The following is a 24,098-nucleotide window of genomic DNA, read 5'->3' as shown; positions in this document are numbered from 1 at the left end:
TATTTTAACCAAAGTCAAGTTTGTTGTGTATAACATATGCTGAAAAATGACACGCTTATCTGAAATTCTGTTATCTGAATTATTTCATATCCCACATCTTATTTGGACAAATGAGGTTTGAATGTACATACATAATGATATGTAATCTAAGTGTCTCAGAAAAACAACTGAAGCAATTTCACTGTGATGGAGAAGAACACAGGTGAAAATTAGAATCACTGAGGCATTAGATCCAGAACGACACTAGTTGAATAGCCATCGATAATCTGTATCCTGGAACTTTGGTTTGGCATTCTTGCTATTGACAGTTCAGGTGCTTCAAAATGGCATCCTGGTCCTGGAAAAAGATGCTCTGGAGTGGCAGAAGGAATAACTGACACTGGGCAATTAGATTTTTTTTGCCCAAGCTTTGGCATGCTTCTGGCTTATCTCTAGAAAAATCTACTCTAATTAACATGATCTAACTAGATGTGTCACTGGGAAATATATACCAGCTTCCTTCTTGTTTGACATTCCTTGCCAGTCTACAATGGACCCTCTTCAGATGTTAGATACAGACAGCCTGGTTAGGTATGAAAAAGTACCTCCCTGTAAGGAAGATAAATCCTAGACAACCTATGTAGCATTTCTAGAGGCTGTATATATACTTACTATATTGGAAACTGCACCTCTACATTAACTATAAGGTTTGTCCTGAGCCTACACGAGACACTCCACTTAATCTGGGTGTGATTAATTGGGAAATCCATTTAACTGGGTCAGTCCCCTAGGGAGTATATTTAAGAGAATGATGGTAAATGGTACTGACTGCTGTTTAAATGGGACAGTTACCAAAAATTCTGCTTAATGGGGACACATTAAGTTAGACTATGTTGAGGCTACAAGGCCTATGCCCACATAGTCCCCTCGCGTAGATGCAGCGTATGCCGACAGCAGTTCTGCCTGTGTACGAATACCATCACCCTGCGACATTAGCTGTGTTGACAGCAACACTCTTCTATTGGCTTAGCTGTGTCTACACTGGGGTTTTGTCGGCAGGGCTATATTGGGCAAGGGTGTGGTTTTTCTCACCCCTGACAACATCGCTATGCCGATATACATTAAGTGTAGCTCAAGCCTTAGTTTTCAGAGTAGCAGCCGTGTTAGTCTGTATCCGCAAAAAGAAAAGGAGGACTTGTGGCGCCTTAGAGACTAACAAATCTATTTGAGCATAAGCTTTCGTGAGCTACAGCTCACTTCATCGGATGTCTTAAGTGTCAATCAAGTAGTGCTTAGCAAGTGAAATTTACATTTGTTAACTATAGGGTGAAATGCACTTCACCCACGTAAAGCTCAGCCAATCAGCCTTTGTGCACTGCTCTGCATGGGGGCTGAAGAAATATCAACCTCCTCAACTCAGGGAAACTACATAGGCCACTATGGCAGCTGCTGTGTTCCATATACAAGATTCCTGGCCGCTGATTTGTATATGTCTTTCCCCAAACACTTTCCTGTGTGTTGACATAGACACAGTCTACACTGACAGGAAGAGGAATTCTGCCAATATACCAACGCCAGTGCCCCCAAGCACTCTTCTGTCAGCATAGCGGCATCTACACTGGGGATTCTGTTGGCATAGCCATCTCACTGGGGTGTGGCTCTTCCACACCACTGACCAGGGTGCTGACACAGTTTTTATAGTGGGGGTGCTGATGATGGAAATCAGGTATTTGGTGTTTATTACTACTTCAAGCCAGAGGGTGCAGCAGCACCCCTAGTTCCAGTACCACTGCTCCTGACTGACATAGCTGTGGCAGTATACATTTTAAATGTAGACCAGGTCAAAGAACCAACTTCCCCAAAGTGGCAGGGGGCCTGTGAAGGCATCCTTTCACACAGGGACACTGTGGAGTTTCCAAGACACAAGGAATGGGCACTGCCAGCAATGAGTTTCATCCAGAAAAGATTCTGTCAAGTGAATTTGGTCTATTTGAACCCAGTTCTGCTCCCACTTTTGTCAATGGGAGCAGGACCAGTATTTTGAAGTGTATTTGTTATATATAAAATCAGTACTTTTTCCAGAGGACATAATGGCTCAAGAGGTTGGGAGTGGGATAATAGAACCTTTCAGCTCAAATCAAGCCTAGATCAGTAGTGGCTGAAAGAGGTGGTGACCCTCTGATGGCTGTTCAGCAGCCTCTGTGAAATGAGCTTGGTCAGTCAAAAAAGGCACACAAAGAGGACAACTGAATTACATACCCTTCTTCCTCTAATTTTCCACACTTTCTATCTCCCAAAACTCTACCCCAACCCCAGGAAATGTTTCGCTTCCCAATAAAGGTTTAAAAAAGTGAATAGGAATGGTTAAATTATACATAGCTCAAGCTTTGGTTTTGTTTAAATATTCTGAAAAAGGGCAACAAATGATATAGCAATGTACCATGAATATACAATATACTGTTAAATATTTGTGATGTAATAACATAAGTATTTATACATGTCAAGACACTGTAATTGAAATATTTTATTGGAAATGACCTGAAATCAATAAATAAAATATTATCCTTAAAAAAAGTGAGCTTGGTGTCAGTCTGCTTCCCAGTGGTCAGTGAGCACACCACAAACATCCCCACCCCAGCTTGCACTAATTGGCAATCTCTGGAGACAGACCAAGGACTGAATGGGTCACACAACCTGAACTATTGTCACTAGAGGTTGATCATCAAAATTAAGGTATATTTGCAGGGGCCAATGTGAGGGAAACTTGCACTGCCGATGCCCAAGCTGCAAGCCTACGGTTTCAAGGGCTGTCAATTTCCAGTGAGTACAAGTGCTAAATTCACCTAAAAACTGGGGGTGGGGATAAATAATAACTTTGTGTAAAAACTTTAAATTAAAAATTACATACATCCACTCAGTAATTTTCTTTTAGTATCTTTTAAAACATCATGTGGCCTATTTATTTATTATCATCGAGTCAAATGCCTTCCTGCCCCCACAACCTGAGTAAATGAGTCTCGCACAGAGGAATTACATTAGAGCTGGAAGAGACTAAATCCTCTCCCTGCTCCCCTGGCAGCAGGATGAGAGAGAGAGTTGCTTTGCAGCCACTACTATAGTCCATGGATGCTCAGCTAATTGAGAAATAGGTGCCTTAGAGAGAAACAGCTCCTGAATGCCCCTATGTACAGAGTACTCTGGATGGACAAATTATGGCGATCCACAGGCCACACAATTTGGCCCCTTTTCTGAAGTCCTCAGTGAGTGACATCACAGATTCACTCTTGCATGGCTTTTCTCTGATCTGCCTCTCTCCCTGTGCAACTAAAGATGCTGTGATTTGGGGGCGTTTCATAGTAGCGGGGAAGCAGCCGGTGGCATTTGACTCATGGCAAATATTAGAGAGACAAGGTGGGTGAGTTAATCTTTTATTGGACCAACTTCTATTGGTGAGAAAGACAGGTTTGTCTTTTCAAACTTCCAAGCTTGTGTCTCTCACCAACAAAAGTTGGTCCAATCAAACAGATTGCCTCACCCACCTTGTCTCTCTAATATCCTGGGACTGACATGGCTACCACGTCATGGAATATATTACAGATGCGACTGCTACAAAATGACTACTCATGACAGCACATTTTTATACTTGGTGTCTCCATTTGCTGTGACTGTGTTCTAATTTTTTTTTCAACACAAAATTAACAAAACTTTCTGAAGTCAACAAATCTGCAGATGCCACCCCAAACCCAGCTGCTAGAAAGTTATAGGACAACACCACAAACCCTAGAGCTAAACAAAAGTAAGGGCTGGTTATCCTCTGAAGTGGCAGATTTTCACATAAAATATAATTAATGTGCTAACACATCATCCATTTTTATATACACAGGCTGATTGCTTTATGGGGACTGTAACCGGAATGGGTACTAACTCTACTAAATTTTTTTTAACTGTTATGAACCCAATATTTTTCCTGACTCTGCTTTCTATTGAGATTAATAACCCGCGTCATCACCTCATTACTTTATTTAGATTCTGTCATTTTAGGAAATTATTGTTTAGCTCAGCCTTGTCTTTCCCTTCCACCCTTGCCTTCTCTGAATTAAGTAATATCTGAGGAAACCAACTAATTGCAACTCAGTCACTGTAATGGGGTCTGCAGTACAATGTGGCAACGTCTAATGGAGTTTTAATTCCACCCCCCCAGTGAGTCAACATTTGCTTAAAGAGAGGAAAATGTCATTGCAAACCATTGCCCCAAATGAGTTTGGTAACTGAAAGGCTACGTGAGGCTCTCTTTCAGGTACATAGTAACTAAGATCCATGGGCCACTTCCTCTTTTATTAGGGGTGAAATTCATTAAGGGCCCTATCCTGGGATGTGCCGAGCGCTCTCAACTCTCATTGAACACTGTGGGAGGTGTGGCACTTGGGATTTCTCAGGAGCAAAATCAAACCCTAAAGGCTTACAGGTGCAGAGGGCCTAGCATGGAGGAATCTACACTTGCATGCATATCGCCATTGGAGAAAATTCCAGTATAACAGGAGAGACTGGAATCCCAAAGAGTGACATTTGCCCTGGTGTGGAAAGCCTATGTTGGGGGTAGGTTACTGGATCAGCAATTACAAGGATCCAGCAGCCCTAACTTCCCCTCACAAGTAACCCAGTGGAGCTGTGGCTCCTTCTGTGTGCCAGTGGCTGTAGGGGTTGAGGGACAGAGGAGGCTCTGTTACAGCCCTACACCCTGACTCTGGGTTAGGAAAGTGCACTTCACATGCCCATCTCTCCCCTCCCTTCCCCCCAAAAACCCCCCAACTATCAGTGCTCTTACACAGGTATAGTGAATGTCACCAGAACCCTAGTTAGAAAGAAGGGTAAAGCCCCAGTCCTGCTCCCACTGAAGACAGTAGGAGTTTTCCCATTTTCTTCAATGGCAGCAGGAGCATGTGCTACATTGCTGTAGAAAAAAATGTCTTAAAAAGGATAACCATCATACAGGAAGCCATCCCCTTGGCAATGTGAGGATGCAAGAAAATAGAAAACACTGGAAATCTGAAAGATTACAGCTTGTTGTAAGATATGTTCTTTAATGTTTTTAAAATAAGTACATTGGTTATTTTACGAACTTACTTTGCAACAGCATGGATCTTTCCAATTTCTGCTACTTTCTAAAGGGTAAGCAGGGTCCTTCCTTCCTGCATCAAATGTGGCCTTGCTGGGAAGCACCTTTTATAATGACAATCCCATCGGTGACAGAGGTGACCGACCTATTTACAGAGGGTGAAATTCACCATCTGAGGAGGGCTCATTTGAGGCCCTCCACAACATCCAAAGGTGGGCTCCTGTGGCCACATGTAGCTCATGCATGATGTGGTCCTAAACTGTTTAATGTGGTACTTAAATGGCAGGCAGAAACTGGTGTGGGCCCCATGCACTGGGATGAATCTAAACCTCACTGGAGATATTTAAACTGTGATAGGTGTTTCTAAAATATGGTTCTGACCAATCATTTTTAAACACACATTGGTCTTTAGTAAATATTTCGCTATCTAAAGTCTTATTATTTATGATTCCTATTGCGGTAGCACCTAGGAGTCCCAGTCCTGGACCCCATTGGTGATAGGTGCTGTACAAACACAGACCAATAAAACAGTCCCTGCCCCATAGAGCTTACAATCTAAATTACAACAGGTGGATACATACAGTTGGGGGAGCAAATGGAAACAATGAGACAACAGAATTTACCACTAGACTTTTCCTCTTATGGGATTGTTCACAGTTCTTACTACAGCCAGAAATTACAGGTGGGATTCTCAAAGGATCCTAAGAGAGTCAAGCACCCAGATTCCATTGCAATTCTATGGGAGGTGGCACCTAATTTCCTTAGGCACCTTTGAATCTCTCATCTTTTACTGCTATGGATTAATGAATGTTCTTCTTGGTGAACGCTGACACATTTCTGTAGTCAATCTGCCTTTCCCAACCTTTTGACAGTTTAAAAGATTTGAAACAAAGCCACATTATCTATGATGCAACCAATTTCAGCAGCATCTGATTAGCACAGAGGGGCTGCACTTTCCTGACTACGTTTTGCAGTGATTTTTTATTTCTAAAACAAATTGATTGCCTCAAGAAACAACGGTACATTTTTTACAAAATGCATTATTTCCAGGATTTTCAGGATTGTGTAGGGAAATAAAGTTTTGCAATCCTTCCCCTCATAATAAGTCTGTCCAAAAATGATGTTGCTCATTCTGTTGAAAGATGGTTTCATTTTCTACTCAAAATTGGTATGAAAAATTTGCCTTGCCAAATGAACATTGTGTACTGAACTTGTCAAATCCTCTCTCCTGACACAAATAAAAGATAACATTGGGTGGCAGCATGTAAAACAGTCCTGACAAGACAGCTGGGATGGAAGCAAAGAAATACATGTTTCTCTTTTCCTTTTCTTAAGAAAGGTAGGGGAAAGGGCTGTAGGAGTGAATGGCCACTTGTTACAACTAAAAATACATTATCTAAGAATTTAATAAGACATTTCTGTGTGGGCTTTAAGGAAGATCAAAGTGATCCTATTTCCAACTAGCAAAAACATGATGAAGTCTCAACTTTTTCCAGGTACCAAAAAGCTGCCAAAGTGCAGAGTACAGCTGAATGAAAGGGCTATTCATTCAAAAGTTTACAGTGGCACAATGTAGGCTGTAATTACTAGTTATAACACTGTGGAAAATTATTAAAAGTATGTTTAAAAATAAATAAGGTAAATGATAGCACTTTCATTAGATCTGTAGTCACACTATGTGAGTGACTTTTTTTCCTATTAAAATTGTTGATGGAAGGCCGTTAGCTGTTTATCAACTCAAAATTACATTTCTTCTCTCTTAGGGGTTGCCTCCGTTAAAAATCACAACAACTGCCTAGTTAGTAACAAGAAAAGACTCCTAAAACTGCAATTTTAGGGGGGGAAAAACACAAGCATGAAACACAGATTGCACCTTCAAATCCCCAAAGGCATCACGCTTCTTTGTTCTGCTAAGAAAAATTAACCTCAATCTTGGCTCAAGGTCCCCCGATTGATTATCATAGTCATTTAAATACTGTAATCTCATTTTCAGCATCAGGGAAGGGGAGCGAAAAGAAGAAAAAGAGAGTGAGGGGGAGAGCGGGGGGGGGGGGGGGGAAGAGAACAGAATAAATTATCTGACAAAAGGAAAAAAGGCCTTTCTGCTTACGGAGCCTATTTCAGATCCTTCCACTTGATTGGAAAAGTTGATGAAGTTTAAATGAAGCAGAATTAGAGGCTCAGGCCACTGAGTATTGATGGGGGCCCATGGAAGAATGTGCAATTCAATAGGCCTGATTTCTGTGGAAAACAGGGGAAAGGCCTAAATGGTATAATCTTCAATCAAATCTAACATCGACACTGACAAGGCAGGGTAATGAGATAGGCCAGATCAGGCATGTTGGTTAAAGAAATTAATCCCTCTTGCTGCACCAAGAGTTCAGCTTTGATGCCTATTGTACAGACCCCTGTCCCAGCCTATCTAAATGCTAACTAACTGTGAGTGTGATCTGGGACTGTGCTTTTCATTGCTTGGGCTAATCTGATAACAATTTTATGTCTCCGATTATGGAAGCAGAGATAGCGAGGGAGCCCATAACAGTGGCTATGGGTGGAAAAGGAAAGGAAGAGAGGGGTGGACATATAGAGAGAGAAGAAGATACTTTTTTTTTTGGATGTGAGAGGATACTTATGTTTCAGTGTGTATTAGTGCTTTAACACACCATAATACTTGGTAATTATTGTCCTTACAATCGCCTCCTGGCCAGCTGATCGGTGTCTCATGGGACTATGGAAGGGGACACGTAGCAACAATGGAGGCAAGCTGAATGAGTCATAGCAAAGCAAACTTAAAGGGACATTGCCAGCTTAAAAATCATACTGCAAACAAAGAAATCTCTTTATCTGCGTTACCCAATAAGCATAATGAAAGCAGATTTGTAAAAAAATCCAAATTGCTCTTCACTAAATAGTCTTTAGCTCACTTTGAACATTTTCCATTCTCTTACCTTGAGAATTTGGTGAAGGTAGTTTCACTTTTACTTTTAATCAAGTTTCACTTGCAGGTTCTAAGTGCTCTGATTTTGGGTTACAACCACAGAAGGGGATGTCTGTTTAAGAATAAATATTTCCACTGGTATTAAAATATATGTATATAAAATAAACATGGTATGGAATATATATTTCTACCGATCTATTTATCTAAAATCTTGGTCCAAGTTTCATTTGACAGTGTTACTTTAAATCAATTCTATATCAAAACAAATGCAAACAAAAAGTTAAAATACAATGTACTTTATTTTAAAGAATTGTAAAAGTTAAAGTCAGAATATCCTTGAAAATTCATGATTTTGTGTAATCTATATAGAGTAAAAAGAAAAGGAGTACTTGTGGCACCTTAGAGACTAACCAATTTATTTGAGCATAAGCTTTCGTGAGCTACAGCTCACTTAAAGCTTATGCTCAAGTAAATTGGTTAGTCTCTAAGGTGCCACAAGTACTCCTTTTCTTTTTGCGAATACAGACTAACACAGCTGTTACTCTGAAATCTATATAGAGTGAGTGGCCAAGGTGAGAACTAAATCATTACTGCAAGATTACAAAGATTTTAGATACAATAAATAAACATAATACCTAGCCTAAGGGAATTAGCATGGTAAGGGGTTTTTGCCTTTTAAGAAAGCGTGACTCATTCTCAAAATGTTGAAATAAAAAATTGGTCCCTATGACCTTTGTAATGGCATTTGGTTTGATCTATCTTCTGCCATCCAGTACAAGGAAAGATGGACAAATTATTTTCACTGTAGTAAATCCTCTAAAAATAAAGAGATGCTCTTATGACTTTCCTCCAGGAAACTAGAAATATACTTGTGTGCTTGAGAATTTTTCTTGCCTTCCCCACTGTGTAGTGCTTATTTCTTCTGGATGTTGCAATTCCTTACTTGAGCCTCTTCAGGTTTTTTTACTGTATGCTCAGCCTGCTTTCTGCCTGCTCTTCCAGAGGTGCTGTGTTTTTTTTGTTCCAGAAGGTAGGGCCATTATTGTGTTCTTATGAGTTTCTTTTAGTGGAGTCTAAGGTGTTGCTCGCAAGCTGCTGGGTACTCTGCCTCTGGAGAAAGGCTTGTGAACAAGGTGGTATCATCAAGTATTTGGTTGAACTAGCAGAGGGGAATAAACTTTAAAAAGAACTGTGAGAAATTGAGTGGTGCTGGCCGATTCTGAAGACCTCTCTCCTCTATTTAAAAGGGGCTCCCTCCCTCTGAGTTTCACTTGGAATTTGAATTAATCTGAGAACACCAAGAAAAAAACCACCACCCTGGTTTGGCACAGTTTTGGGTCCACACCATAAACTCGTTGCTAGCCCAAAAGCTTCTTCAATCTTTCAAAGACACAGTCCAAGTCTTAGGTTTGTCACAAAACTTTACACCTTGACACCGCTCCAGCTGCACTTAGTGGCACTGCAGCCTCATTTTATGCATTGCTCCATTTGTGACCTTTTTTCCCTTCCAGCTATGTTCTGTCCTCCTTTAACTTAATTTCTTTGAGATTTCCCAGCACTGAAGGTTCTCACAAGAGGCAGTGTAGATGTTCTCTGCTATGACAACACTGCCATTATGGTTACACTATTATAACAATCCAGTCTAATGGTTATTATTCTACTGCCTAACTTTAATACTGCATCTTTAAATCAAAGCATCTTTGAGTCTTTATTTCCATTGTATTACACAGGTAAACACAAGAGATTTTCACCAACATAAAGGCTTTCACCTTGTGATGTCTATGGGTTTATTGGTCTCACCAATTTGTATTGTTTGGTTCACATAAAGGATCAAAACTCCCTCTTGCTCACTCTTTTATATACTCTATGCAGTCCTTTCGGCCGAGCAACTATCCATTTAATGTGCTACTAGTAACTGACTCCTCTGTCCACTGACCCACATTTGTCAGTTTCTAGCCTGAACCCTGATGTGCCTTTAAATTATTGTTAGAAAAATACAGCATTTTCATTTGTAAAGAATATTTATTTACTACTTTGAAATGCTTTATGAATCTCAGCAGTGACCATGTAAGATGTGGGATGGCACTGAAGCACACTGGGAGTTTAACTTCTTGGGTACCAAATAAATTATGTTTTAAAATTTAGATCAGATCATGCTGAGAAGGGAACCCTTAGAAGTCAGTGGACTGGTGAGACAAAGCTCAAAAACCAGTCGAATGATTACTCATCTACCCAGCCCTACATTAATGTATTTATCTAATTAATTATTGAGCTACACTCTGTAGATTTCTTGGAACACACTTTTAAAAACATAATGCTGGCCTTAGATGGCAATAATATAATCATAATATTTAGGACTCAAAGTGCTGCACAAACACCAATTAATCCTCAGTGTCCCTGAGTGGTAGGTACAGAAGGCACCACATGCAGAGAATATGGGTAAACAGAATAATTAACATAAAATAAACAAAGACTTTGGGCCAAACCCTGCTCATTCCACTCATGCGTGTCGTATCATTTAGATCAGTGGGAATGCTCACATGACTAAGGCAAGCTAAGACTTGGCCCCTTAAGATGTTTTGAAGAGGAGATTTCTTGGTTCTGAATAACTGAGTCGATACAGGAATTGGGAAAGAGAACAATAACTTAAACCAACAAAACTGATAATTAAGGGGAAGTTACTTAGAATGCCTCTGGAGTCCAGATCATGGCAGATAAACAACCGCCATGCCACATTTGGCCCTGACTGGCAGCCTCCACACTAATGTCAAAGGCTGAATGGGCTCTGAAGTCTTGAACATCTGCCCAATGTGCAGTGGCAGTCAAAAAGGCTAACAATGTTTGGAACCATTAAGAAACTGATATATAATAAGACAGAAAATATCAACATGCCACTATATAAATCCATGGTACACCCTTGAATACTGCACAAAGTTCTGGTTGCCTCATCTCAAAAAACATATATTAGAATTGGAAAAGGTGCAGAGAAGGGCAACAAAAATGATGAGGGGTGTGGAACAGCTTCCATCTGAGGAGAGATTAAAAGGACTGGGACTGTGCAGCTTGGAAAAAAGACAACTGCGGAGGGAAATGATAGACATCCATAAAATCATGAATGGTTTGGAGAAAGTGAGTATGGAGGTGTTATTTAGCCCTTCACATAACACAAGAACCAGGGGTCACCCAATGAAATTAATAGGCAGCAGGTTTAAAATAACCATAGGGAAGTACTTTTTCACATAACGCACAGTCAACCTGTGGAACTCGTCACTAGGGGATGTTGGAAAGACCAAAAGTATAACTGGGTTCAAAAAAGAATGAGATAAATTCATGGAGGACAGATCCATCAATGGCTATTAGCCAAGATGGTCAGGGACGTAATCCCATGCTCCAGGTGTCCCTAAATCTCTGATTGCCAGAAGCTGGGACTGGACGACAGGGGATGGAACCCTTGACAATTGCCCTGTTCTGTTCTTTCCTTCTGAAGCATCTGGCTACTGTTAGAAGACAGGATATTGGGCTAGATGGACCATTGGTCTGACCCAGTGTGGTCATTCTTATGTTCCTATGTTAACTATCATTTCACTCCTAGATTTGGTCCCTCCAGGTCACAGGGGGAGGCACATACATGAGGCAGCGAGTAGAACCTTGAACTGTTGCTGCATACGCTCTATCTGTTTGGCTAGAGTGATGATTTTACTGTATGTCAGTCTGTCACCTTTCACAAAGACACTATGTTCACACAATTTTTTTAAGATGCATATGAAAATTAATGTGCTGTGTTATTGTTTATGAACATGTTGGTAAATTTCAGTAGCGATGATCCTTTTTAAAAGGAAGCCCTTATTTTAGTAACTTAAGGGCCAATCCTCCAACTCCTACTCTCACAAGGCTGCGTACAGATTCCCTACATGAGTGAAAATTGCAGGATTCCACCCTAGGTTAGTCTGAGAAGGAGGAGGAGCAGGGATCTGGTTATTTTACCAGTTGCTAGCAATATTGTTTTATAATTTTTTGTAAATGTGCCCTGATACAATTATGGAGAAATTTCTAAAATAAATAAATCTAATAGTGTCACAAGGCACAGCAATGCAGTTTTGAATCTCAGTGCATTAAATAGGCATGACTTACTTATTAGGGTGATTGCTCTTGCCAAGAAAATGGTGAGAAACCAAGTGGCCAAAGGTTAAGCAGAGCATCTTGACTTTGTAACACTGGCTCATGCAAAGACAGAGGGTGTTGGTGACACTAGTTGACAGCTGCAGTTTCACCATGGCACATGGATATAACTGTGCAGTGGGTGCTTAAGAAAAGAGAATGATTAGGGAAGAAGGTTGAAGATATGAAATCGGATTTAACTATAGGTACAAGAAACTAATCCATGATGATTACAGTACATACAAAAAATGGTTAAGATGACGATGCTGGGATGCAGGTGTGCTACAGAGGCCCGAACTGCAAATGAAGGTGAGTAGCCCCGCAATAACTCACGGGTGTGCTTAGAGATAGCCTTGATTAGTACATTTTATAAGTTGAATAAGAACACAAGAATGGTCCTACTTGGTCAGACCAAAGGTCCATTCAGCCCAGGATCCTGTCTACTGACTGTGGCCAATGCCAGGTGCCCAGAGGGAGTGAACCTAACAGGTAATGATCAAGTGATCCATCTCCTGCCATCCATCTCCACCCTCTGACCAGGGCCGGCTCTAGGATTTTTGCCGCCCCGCTTTTTTTTCCATGCCCCCCCGCCCCACCTCCGCCCCTTCCCAACCCTTTCCCCGGCCCTGCCTTTCCCCCCGGGCGTGCCGCATTCCCTTCCCCGCCCTAGCTCACCTCCGCTGCACCTGCTCCTCTGAACTCGCCGTCCGCTTCTCCCCCCTCCCTCTCAGGCAAGGTAGAGGCAGCGTGTTCAGGGGAGCAGGCGGAGCGGAGGTGGGGGGGGGGAGCGCAGGAAGTTATGGGGGCGGGGGGTAGAGGAACCGCTCCCTGCCCCAGCTCACCTCTGCTCCACCACTGCCGCCGCTCGGCTTCTCCCTCCCTCCCTCCCAGGCTTGCCGCGCCAAACAGCTGTTTCGCGCGCAGCAAGCCTGGGAGGGAAGGGGGAGAGGCGGAGCAGGTGGAAGTGGAGCGGAGGCGAGCTGGGGCAGCGGGGGCACATTTCTAGGGGCGGCACGGCCGGAGCCCTGGTGCCTAGAGCCGGCCCTGCCTCTGACAAATGGAGGCTAGGGACACCATTCCTTACACATCCTGGCTAACAGCCATTAATTGACTTAACCTCCATGAATTTATCCAGTTCTCTTATAAACCCTGTTATAGTCCTAGGCTTCACAAGTTTGTTGTTGCTGAAAAAGCATTGGACTATGATTTATTTTTCCTTTCCCTCCCACCACACATATTTATAGCTAATGTCTTTCCTTAACTTAGTTTCCTGGACTTCTGCAGGGTGTACTATAACTTTAACTTGATGCAATATGGCTTTTCTTTCTTGTCCTCCTCTTCCTCCCTATCCTTTATGCCCCCGAAAACAAAATTACTTCCTGGAGTGACTTTCCATGTTGCCATAACCTAAGATCTGTTGCTTTTAAAATTTCATGCTTTTTAAGCCAATCTGATGATCATGGGGAGATTGACGCATGATTCTGGAACTCTTAGAGGGTTAGCAAACCACTGGTGTTTTTTGTGGTGGGGAAGCCTGAGTTCTGGGACCCCGACAGACCTGCCTGTTCATGGAGGCCAGCATATTTAGGCATTTTAAAAGTAGCTCTCTCAAGGTTAGTAGGCCACAGCTGCACAGGGTTCTTGTGTGGCAACTCTGACCTTTTGGTTTCTTTCCATCCTTGTTTTCCAAGCTGCTGCTTGCTGACACTGAAGTAACTTTTTAAAAAATTGCATCTGGCTTTTCTGTGATACTCAATGGAGGCAAACTAGTATGTGTCTTGGGTCACATTCATTCCTGGTGTAGTCAAGTCTGGGGCTTCCTTTCTTGAAAGTTCCCCTTTAAGTGGTTTACAAGTAAGCACATGCTTTGGTACCCATATCATGGGAGAAAATGTGATTTCTATGCAGTGCATTTCTAGGTCTCTCTCAAATTACATCTCAGATCACAAATAGCTTTGGACTGTAAACATTACATGTTCAGCCAATGTAAGACCAGATTTTGGAAGGTGCTATATAACCTCAACTCCCAGGATCAGCCTTAGAGCTTTGACTGAAGGAATGTTGGCCAGGATACCAAGATTATCATCCACTCTTTTTAAAGAGTGCTATAGGATCTTTAATTGCCACCTGCAGAGATATCAGAGACACAGACAGAGAAAACCCTTTTAAAACGTCTTATGCAAAAGCTTGCTGCTTTACCAGTTCAGGACTCCCATCGCCATGCTCCTCTGCACTAACAGTACCGGACATAAACTCAGGCCTTGGAGCTAGATTTGAACAAAGTGTTTTCTTGGCTCCTCCAAGAAATCATATCAGCTGAGCGGTAGTGACACAGGTAACTCTAAGCCCAGTTCTGTAGTTCTTAAATTGACCTCAGTGTAAGCTTTGTCTCTATAATAATGTTGTGTGGGTTACAAATGCATATCAGTTATGATATATGATACATATGTGACAGGATTATCCCAATTTATATTTTTTGTAAACATACAATTTATCCAGCAGATTGGTTGTTTATGCCTGTTTTGATGTAAAGCATGTGCATTAATTGTGAGAAGTGCTTTTACCCAATACACGGTAGCTACTGCTTAACTGAGCATGACCTTAACTCTCAAATAAATACATAATTCTTTAACACCTTTTTTAATAAAGGGGGAAAATATTGACTCATTTTATTACAGAAAAATCATAGTGATCTGTTAACATCTGTCCTTATAAAAATACTTCTAAAATTTTAGTTGGAGAGAGGGAAGGAATGTAGTGCAAACTTGTCCCAGGCAAATTCCACTTATAACAAAAGGAACTGTCATTTGATAACATAGCTGAAGGATCCAGTGAGTTAACAGCCTTCAGATTTTCAGGTTATAAAATGAAGTTGGTTTTGAGATACAAGCAAAAAAATAAAACTACTTTTTTCTTTTACTCCCACTATATAATCACCAAGTTGATTTTTAAAGAAAAAAAATGAATTGCTGAAATGCTGGAAGTTTTTATATTATGTTTAAAACCCTGAATTTTTATGGCTAAACTATACACCCCATGGAATTGGGGTGGGCGAGATTATAAAAGGAACTCAAGCCCTAACTACAGTGACACAACCTGAACTGTATTGGTGCAAATGGCACCACTGTATGTTGTAGTAAAATGAGGAAATTAAGCAGGAGAGGCTGCCCCCAAGGGGAGAGAGGATAAAACACAGACAGTCAAACTGCTTGCAATTTGCTCAATGCTGCTGACTCAAGAGAGGCTTGGCATTGACTGAGGTAGACCTTGCGTCTCCCCTTCATCCTGTAACAAGAAGCAATCACAGCCCCACAGTACTGCAGGGAGGAACACGAATAGGTCAGCATTTTTTTCCAGCCCTTAGCTGAGGATTGGGAATCGAGGAGTTGGTTGATCCTTGAGGCTATTCTGCTAGTGCCATCAAGAGGACAAAAGCTGTAATTCAAGTGGCTGCCAGGGGGAAAAACAAATCAGTTACTCTTTCATACCTACAAAACTGAGGTCTGCTCAGGGCTGAGCTTATGATGTGCAGGGCCCCAAAGTTCCAGAAAGGCTGCGGAGGAGAAATCAGGCTACAAGCCCCAGTGCTGAAGTTTGCGTGGGAATTTGCTGGTGAGTGGTTTCCTTTAGCTTTGGATCCACTGCCAAAGGGATGATAGAGCCGGCCTATGAATTGCTGAACTCATACAGGTTGCGGGAGCCCCTCAAGAGCAGGGTCCCAGAGCTGCTGTTTGCTTATGTTTATGACAAGCCCTCAATTTACTCATACCGCTTTGATGATATTAAATATAAATTCCATTTAAATTAGATGCAAAACAGGAGGAGGAATGGAGCAGGCAGTCACTGAAATCACTTTTTTTTTTTAAAAGGCCCAACAGTAGTACAAACAGTGTCTACGAAAATGCTGAAAGACTTGGAATGCCCCCCAAAAGTCAGGCTTTGGTGATTTCTGTGAAGAAGCAGAACCTTACCAACATGAATATGACTGAAGAAAAAGGTGACAGAAAAAGGCTAGTCTGAAATGTCTCATTCAAAAGAAGAGACCTACAAGAAAGTTTACAAGGTGCTCAGATCCAACAGTGATGAGTGTTTATAAATATACACAAACATTTGTTTAGCAAGAGATTTGTTCTTCAGCAGTAACATGAGAGAAATTTAAAACAGCACCAAGTCTCTCTGAATACTCAATGGATGAAGTCTGGTTACCAAACTCTTCCTGAGTATGGTACTAAAAGGAAAGCCTAAAAGCCAGAGATTAGAAAAATGTCACACACACCATTTTTAATAATTTCAGATTGAAGTGAATTTAGTAACCAGGAAAGCAAGAGCCTAACTGTACAGTCATCCTCTCAGAGGATGCTAAGTATCCCTGTTTAGTGTTGCTAGGTGTTGATAAACAGCTACCAAATCCAGTGGCTGCATCTTAGCAGCGTGTGATCTCTGTCACTCCCTGAGCTAACTCCCAGGGGTGTTGTACCTCAGTGCTGAGGTGCAGTCAGCACCCATTGTTATTCTAGTCCTGACCTTGAGAGCATGCCAGCCATGCTCAACATTGTGGTAACTTATGTGGATATGCAAGTAAGATGTAATCAGCAATTCATTTTTCACCTGTAACTAGGGAAAAGCTGAGCTTGGGGACTGCTCTGCTCTGGAATTTTGATTTGGGCCCATTTCCACTTGTGATGTAGGCTGTGCCCTTCTCCATCCTATTGTTTTTAAATGAGAAGTAACAGTTCACAACCCCTTCTCTCCATAAGCACATTCTTACCTTAAAGCCCCAGATTAAGACGTTTCTACACTGTTTGATATTTACTGCGGGATTCCCATTTCCACTGTCCCACAAGCCCTGAACAGCTGCAAACTTGCCCAGTTTTCATTTTCTAACACCTCCCACTCCCAATTGATTATTCCCCCCCTGAAATCCTTTTCCTGCTATCATTGGCAAAGTTAAATTGTTTTTTAAATGAACGATCTCTCTCTTCTTACAGTTGCTCTAAAGAGATACCTGAGGCACAGTGAAGGATCTGACCATTGAGACAAGCTTTGTGGATGTTGTTCTGGCTTATTTATATATTAAGGTACTGCGGTGGGGGGTGGGGGGAGAAGGGGGACGACCCAAAGCACAAATTATGTATGTACACGAGTACTGAAATGCAGCCAGTCTAGGATGGAAGATAAATAACAGACACACAACACAAGGCACAAAAGTAGAGGGAAATAATACTTTGCCCAAGGACACTGGGGCAAACCTTGCCACAAAAAGTACCCTAGGATCTTTAGTGTCCACACAGAACCTCCATTTCTAAGGTCTAGTCTGAAAGGCACTCACAGTAAACTGCATGAAGCTCAATTTATCCACCTCAGAAAGACATAAGCTGAGCTGATATGGCCAAGAAGTCTGGAGGTCTCAGCTGTGGTTTTAACCCTAGTACTCTGGCTAAAATGTCACCTTAGGCCTTATACCTGGCTAAGCTAAATCCATCCTCTAAATTTACAACTGGATGCAGGATTCTTCTTCACCTCTTGCCCTCCATTATTGTTTAGTGTTGCTAGGTGCTGATAAACAGCTACCACATCCAGCACCTGCATTTCAGTAGTTTATGATCTCTGTCTGTCCCTTAACTACCTACCATGGGTGTTGACGCTCAGTTAATTAATATTTGTAAAATGCTTTGAGATCCTGAGATGAAAGGTATTATAGAAAGGCAAACTATTATTGCATTACTATTTTTGGACCAATAAGCCCTGTTCCTGCTTATTAATGAAAAGATACTAATCTCCTTGAGTGAGAAAGCGAAAGAGAATTAACATTTTCTGTCACTACTATATAGATATGGGGATTTCTTTTCTTTTAGTCTTCCCCTTTCCCAATATTTCATTCTGAAAACTTTTAGCAGTTTTGGTGGCCATGGGATCAGTATAGGCTCCCTCTACCCCTGCACATACAACTATTCCCCCCTTATCTTGGTTACTGTATGATCTCTAACCCATTTTCTCTGTAGCTTATAGTACGGATGGCAGATGTTTGTTTTACTAGTACTCTTATAATTGTTTTTGTTATAGTGTAAATTCTGTTTATTGTTGAAAAATTAACAGATCTAAAATTGTTTACTCCAATGGAAAGCTTGTTTCAAAATACCAACATTTATTAGTAAGTAATTGTATTTTAACGAGTATGTTCACAACTCCTCTCTGCCTGGAGAGTTTATTTTCAGAGATCGCTTGCATCTCAGCATTAGTAAGAGCAGGACACCATTGCATGATATAAATGTATTAAATGCTGCTCTCTAGCGTTTAAAACTGCACAGCAAGCACTGCTCCTCTATTCAATACTTACAAACCTGCTGTCACTGCTCAGCAACTTTACTGTGTCAAGGAGATCAAGGTCACTGGTCTTTATCACAGTCATATAGTAAATTTACCCTGCTACTACATAATCTGGCATTTCTATTTACCCCTTCTTGGGGGGGAGAGGGAGGTACTTTGGTTGTGGTGTAATCTGGACCATTTTCTGCTGAGTGGGGAGACTCCTTAGTGGGACTGGGAAACCATGGAGCCTCCCCTCCAGGAATGAGAGTTCAGGAACTAGCTCTCTGTTCTCCTGGGAGAGGTGTGTGGCTCAGAGGCTCTTTCTTATCCTTGGGGGACATGGATGGAGTGTCTTCCAAGGAGGTGGGCACCCAAGTACCTCACCTTGAAAACAAGTTGATTCTACACCATGCTCTCCCCCGGAAGTGTGAAATCTACTGGTGGAGGGATTGCTCACTTAGGGTGGAGGATGGAGTGATGAGGGTCCTGGAGGGCTCTAAGATAGGGGAGGGTTGTATCTGGGGGCTCCTATGGAGGGTTACCCCTCTCCTTGGCTATGAGTGGGGTCTTCACTGTGCAGTGTGGGGGAAGGTGGGTATTTGGGGCAGGGGTTCCCCCCAGGCTGTGTGGGGTCTATGGAGGCGGTCTCTGCTGGGGGGGCCCCGCACCTTGGCTATGAGCAGGTTCTGCACCATGCTGTTTGGGGGAAGGTGGGTGTTTGGGGTAGGGGTTACCCAGGCTGGGGCAGGGGTCTATGAGGAGGGTCTCTGCTGGTGGGGGGGGGCCCTCACCTTGGCTATGAGCGGGTTCTGCACCATGCTGTTCGGGAGAAGGTGGGTGTTTGGGGTAGGGGTTACCCAGGCTGGGTGGGGTTTATGAGGGGGGGGCCCTCACCTTGGCTATGAGCGGGTTCTGCACCATGCTGTTTGGGGGAAGGTGGGTGTTTGGGGTAGGGGTTACCCAGGCTGGGTGGGGTCTATGGGGGGGTCTCTGCTGAGGGGGGGGCCCTCACCTTGGCTATGAGCGGGTTCTGCACCATGCTGTTTGGGGGAAGGTGGGTGTTTGGGGTAGGGGTTACCCAGGCTGGGGGGGTCTATGGGGGGGTCTCTGCTGGGGGGGGGCTCACCTTGGCTATGAGCGGGTTCTGCACCATGCTGTCTCGGGCCACCCCCAGCCGCTCGTTCTCGCTGCCCGGCTGCACTTCGGCCAGGGTCCTGGGCCGCCGCGGCGGGGGGCAGATTTGGCTGGCGCTGCGGCGCCGGGGGCGCTCCTTGGGGCCGCTGGGGGCCGCCGCCATGGCCGGGGTCCCGCTCCGGCGCTCGGGAACACGCTGCCGCTGGCTCCCGGCCCCCTAGACCGCACCACGCGGCGGGGGAGGGGGGGAGGTTCGGGAGTGGGAAAGCGGAGACCCCCCCACCTGGGGCAGAGGAAAGACGAGAGGCAGAGACCCCGGCCCTGAGACCCACCCCACCGGAGCTACAGCTCTGGGGGGCCCAATAGGGACCGCTGTGAGGAGACGCCCCCCCCGCGCAGTGATGGAGCGGCCCGTTGCCCGGACAACGAAGGACGCTAACAGGCTCTGTCTAGTAAGGAAGAGTTTGGGCGTGGGGAAAATTACTAAGGGGCGGGGGGTCCCAGGCACTAACCCCGCCTCCCTCCTTAACCCCTGCAGCTGCCCTGCTGGGGAACTGGCCCTTTGACAGGCCTTTTACTGTTCCAAAGCAGCAGCAGCTGGAGGAGGAAACCCGGGCCCAACCTACATAAGAACGTCCCGACTGGGTCAGACCAAAGGTCCATCTAGCCCAGTGTCCTGTCTTCTGACAGTGGCCAGTCCCAGGTGCCCTGGGGGAATGAACAGAACAGGTCATTATCTAGTGATCCATCCCTGTTGCCCATTCCCAGCTTCTGGTAAAAACAGAGGCTAGGGACCCCATCCCCACCCATCCTGGCTAATAGCCATTGCTGGATCTAGCCTCCATGAACTTATTTAGTTCTTTTTTGAACCCTGTTATGGTCTTGGCCTTCACAACATCCTCTGGCAAGGAGTTCCACAGGACTGCGCGTTGTGTGAAGAAATACTTCCTTTTATTTGTTTTAAACCTGTTGCCTATTAATTTCATTTGGTGACCCTTAGTTCTTGTGTTGTGAGAAGTAGTAAACAACAGGACCTTATCTACTTTCTCTACACCAGTCATGATTTTATAGACCTCAATCATATCTCCCCTTAGTTGTCTCTTTTAAGATGAAAAGTCCCAATCTTATTAATCTCTCCTCATACAGAAGCCGTTCCATACCCCTAATAATTTTTGTTGCCCTTTTCTGAACCTTTTCCTATTCCAATAGATCTTTTTTGAGATGCGGTGACCATATCTGCCCACACTATTCAATATGTGGGCGTACTATGGATTTATATAGAGGCAACACGATATTTTCTATCCTATTATCTATCCCTTTCTTAATTATTCCCAGCATTCAATTCATTTGTCTGAATGCCACTGCACATTGAGTGGATGTTTTCAGAGAACTATCCACAACGACTCCAAGATCATTTTCTTGAGCGGTAACAGCTAATTTACACCCCATCATGTTATATGTACAGCTGGGATTATGTTTTCCAATGTGCATTACTTTGCATTTATCAACATTAAATTTCATCTGCCATTTTGTTGCCTAGTCACCCAATTTTGTGAGATCCTTTTGTAGCTCTTCACAGTCTGCCTGGGTCTTAACTATCTTTAGTAATTTTGTATCATCTGCAAATTTTGCCATCTCACTGTTTACCCTTTTTCCAGATCATTTACGAATATGTTGAATAGGACTGGTCCCAGAACAGACCCCTGGGGGACATCACTATTTATCTCTCCATTCTGAAAACTGACAATTTGCTTCCCCCAAAACCATGGAAAGATTAAAGGGCTGCCTTAGCTCAAGGTTACAAGGGACACCACCTCCCAGAAACCTAGTCAGTTACGGGGGGAAACGTATCAGGTAGTACCTGGAACCTGTAATATAGCTGATTCCCTCCACCCCCAGCCAACTCTGGTATTTTTATAATCCTCTTTTTTCGGTGCTTTCTTTTCCACGTGAATGCCTCAACAAATGACAGGGGAACTGATTATATCCCAACCTGACAATACAAATTGCTAACAGAAAGACAAGGTGGGTGACGGTGAGGTAACATCTTTTATTGGACCAACTTCTGTTGGTGAGAGAGACAAGCTTTTCAGCAAGCTTGTCTCTCTCCAGCAGAAGTTGGTCCAGTAAAAGATATTTCCCTGGCAAATGGGAAGCTGTCAAAGTAGACTCATCAGGGTTTGCTGGAATTCTGTCTGCTGTTAGCTTGCAGCCAGACTGTCAGAGAGGGAGGGACAAGAGGAGAGCCATTTGATTTCTGAGTTGAAGTTGTAACTAGTAAAAGAAGCACACACGGATGATTCTATTGAGGAACTGCTCACATTACCACTCTCCTTGAACTGGACTCATACTATGATCTATTGTTAATATCTGGTTAAATATTGTTGAGTGGAAAAACATGCTCCACACCAATTTAGCAAGCTTAATCAATTTCAAAACTTTATTAAGAGAATTTTAGGACAATATACTACTACCTTCAAGCATAAAATATAAGTGCATAAGTAAAACGGGAAAGGATAATGATCAGTTACCAGTCCTGGGGAGCAGGTAGGCGGTTTCTTTCATCACCACGTCCTTACTGGGTCAGTCGTGTGTGTCCTGCATTGCTCTGATTGTTTTCAATAGTTCACATCATTTTATACCCTTATATAACCTGTACATTTGCACGATGCCCATATCTAATCATTAATTTTCCTTGTCCATATTTGATCTCTCATGCTATATGCATGCTGCATTTTTGTATCAAAACATCCTAATTGGTTCCTTCATATCAATCATGCACAGATCACGCACAGTAATACATGTCATCTCTTCCATTCATCTGTTTCCTGTTTTTCTCAACTTATCTATTTTAGCCATCTTGCTCTTGTCCCTGACACGGGGCGGGGATATTTTGTTCTTCTCAGGAAGTCTGTTCAATATTTAGCAAGCATCTGTGTTTCTTAACTTTTAGAAGCTAAAGAACTAGTGAAATTTATCCCTGGCTTTGGAGTAGTATTCATGCATGAAGGTACTTGCACACCAAAGTTTGTTAAATACCAATCCATACAGTTGTGTCCTGGACTGTAAAGAATGCATGGATTTTAAGGCTTCTTAATCACTGAGTTTCTTAATCACTTTTAAGATTAATCAATCACTTTTAAGATTAATCAATTTTAAGGCTTCTTAATCACTAAGCAGAGTGAAAATTCTAGATTCCTTGTAATACTTCCAACGCATCTTTCTGGCAAATACTACTGAAGCCCCATTAAACCTTGTGCATACATTCAACTATAGATTACTCAAAAAAACACAGACTCCAATCTTAAAAAGACTTGTGCCCAGCCTTAGCTTTGCACTGCTCACAGTGCATAAAGTTAAGTATCTGTGTATAAAGATCGAATATTACTATTGGCACCTTAGAGACTAACAAATTTATTTGAGCCTAACAAATTGTGTACGTCTTTCCAGGATCACAGCCTAAAGTTGTTATACCCCCACTAGAATCTGACGGCTATAATCCTCACTGAAAGATTCAAATTTTTTATTTCTGAAGGAAATGCATCCTTAAAATGTTGTCGCTAAGCAAATCTTTTACTTACCTGACCCGACAGCAACCACGAAAAGAAGCAGGACATACACTTTTACTAGTCGCTGTGATCGGCAGGACAAAGTAGAAAAGCAAAATGCCCACTCGGCAAGGTTAGCTGCATTTTTACATCAAAACATCCTAATTGGATGTTCCACTTCAGATCACTGATGATCATCATGCTGGATGAGCTTTTGACCAGATGTGACAGGCAAATGGATATTTCTGCTTTTAGCTTTTTAAAGCAAACGAGCACCATGCACCTCAACTGTGCAAGTTCTTTTTTTAAAAAAAAAAAACAGTCTTTGAAACTTCTGTACTGCAGGCAGGTGCACTATTGTGTCCGGGTGAAGTGATCTGCAGGAGCAGGCCTTCCCACCAGCTAATGACATGGTCGATTTAAAATATTTTCTCACCTGTGTTGCTCACGCAAAGCGAGAATGGAAATCTTTAAAACACAGTTTTTGGCCACGTGTTTACTTTTGACCTTCCTGCCAGCTTGACCAACAAAAGCAGCTCCCCAGGCAGGTTTCCAGGAAGTTGTAGGCAGGGTGCCAGGCCGGTTGTTAGGCTCTGGTACCAGTGATGTACAACCGGGGCTGGGGGGGGAACGGGACCTCTGTGTATTGAGGCCTCCATGGGACGTGTCGGGCTCTGCAGGTTTCCCCTTGGACGAAGCCGATGGGCTCAGCAGCGCCCCATGCGGGACAAGGGCGGGCTTGGCCCGGCCCGTGGGGGAGGGGATCGGCCCAGGCTCACCACAGACCCGAGGGTTCGCGGGAAGGGCCCGGGTGGAACCCAGGCCCAGTGGGCCAGGCCCAGCCCGCTAAGGAGCAGGCGCGGCGGGGCCCCGCGTTCTCCCCTCCCGAGCGGAAGCAGCGCAGCCGCCAGCCCGT

The 24,098-nt window shown here is 43.1% G+C and overlaps 1 protein-coding gene across 3 annotated transcripts in view; it reads right to left on the bottom strand.

Annotated features, from left to right (window-relative positions):
* Positions 1-24,056, bottom strand: part of CFAP77 (cilia and flagella associated protein 77) — a 103,883-nt gene extending 79,827 nt beyond the window's left edge. For 2 of the 3 annotated variants that reach the window (XM_074974015.1, XM_074974016.1), the window contains exon 1: positions 19,627-19,832. In XM_074974015.1, coding sequence (XP_074830116.1) covers positions 19,627-19,797 — 171 coding nt within the window. In that variant the 5' untranslated portion in view covers positions 19,798-19,832. Of the gene's footprint in view, positions 1-19,626; positions 19,833-23,215 lie in introns of those variants that run through there. The other variant, XM_074974017.1, reaches the window with a different exon arrangement.
* Between the last annotated feature and the right edge of the window lie 42 nt (positions 24,057-24,098).

This window comes from Natator depressus, chromosome 16 (assembly GCF_965152275.1).
Source record: "Natator depressus isolate rNatDep1 chromosome 16, rNatDep2.hap1, whole genome shotgun sequence".
NCBI classification, from domain to species: Eukaryota; Metazoa; Chordata; order Testudines; family Cheloniidae; genus Natator; species Natator depressus.
The sequence above is the reverse complement of the archived record's forward strand: the minus strand, read 5'-3'. Positions and strand labels throughout refer to the sequence as shown.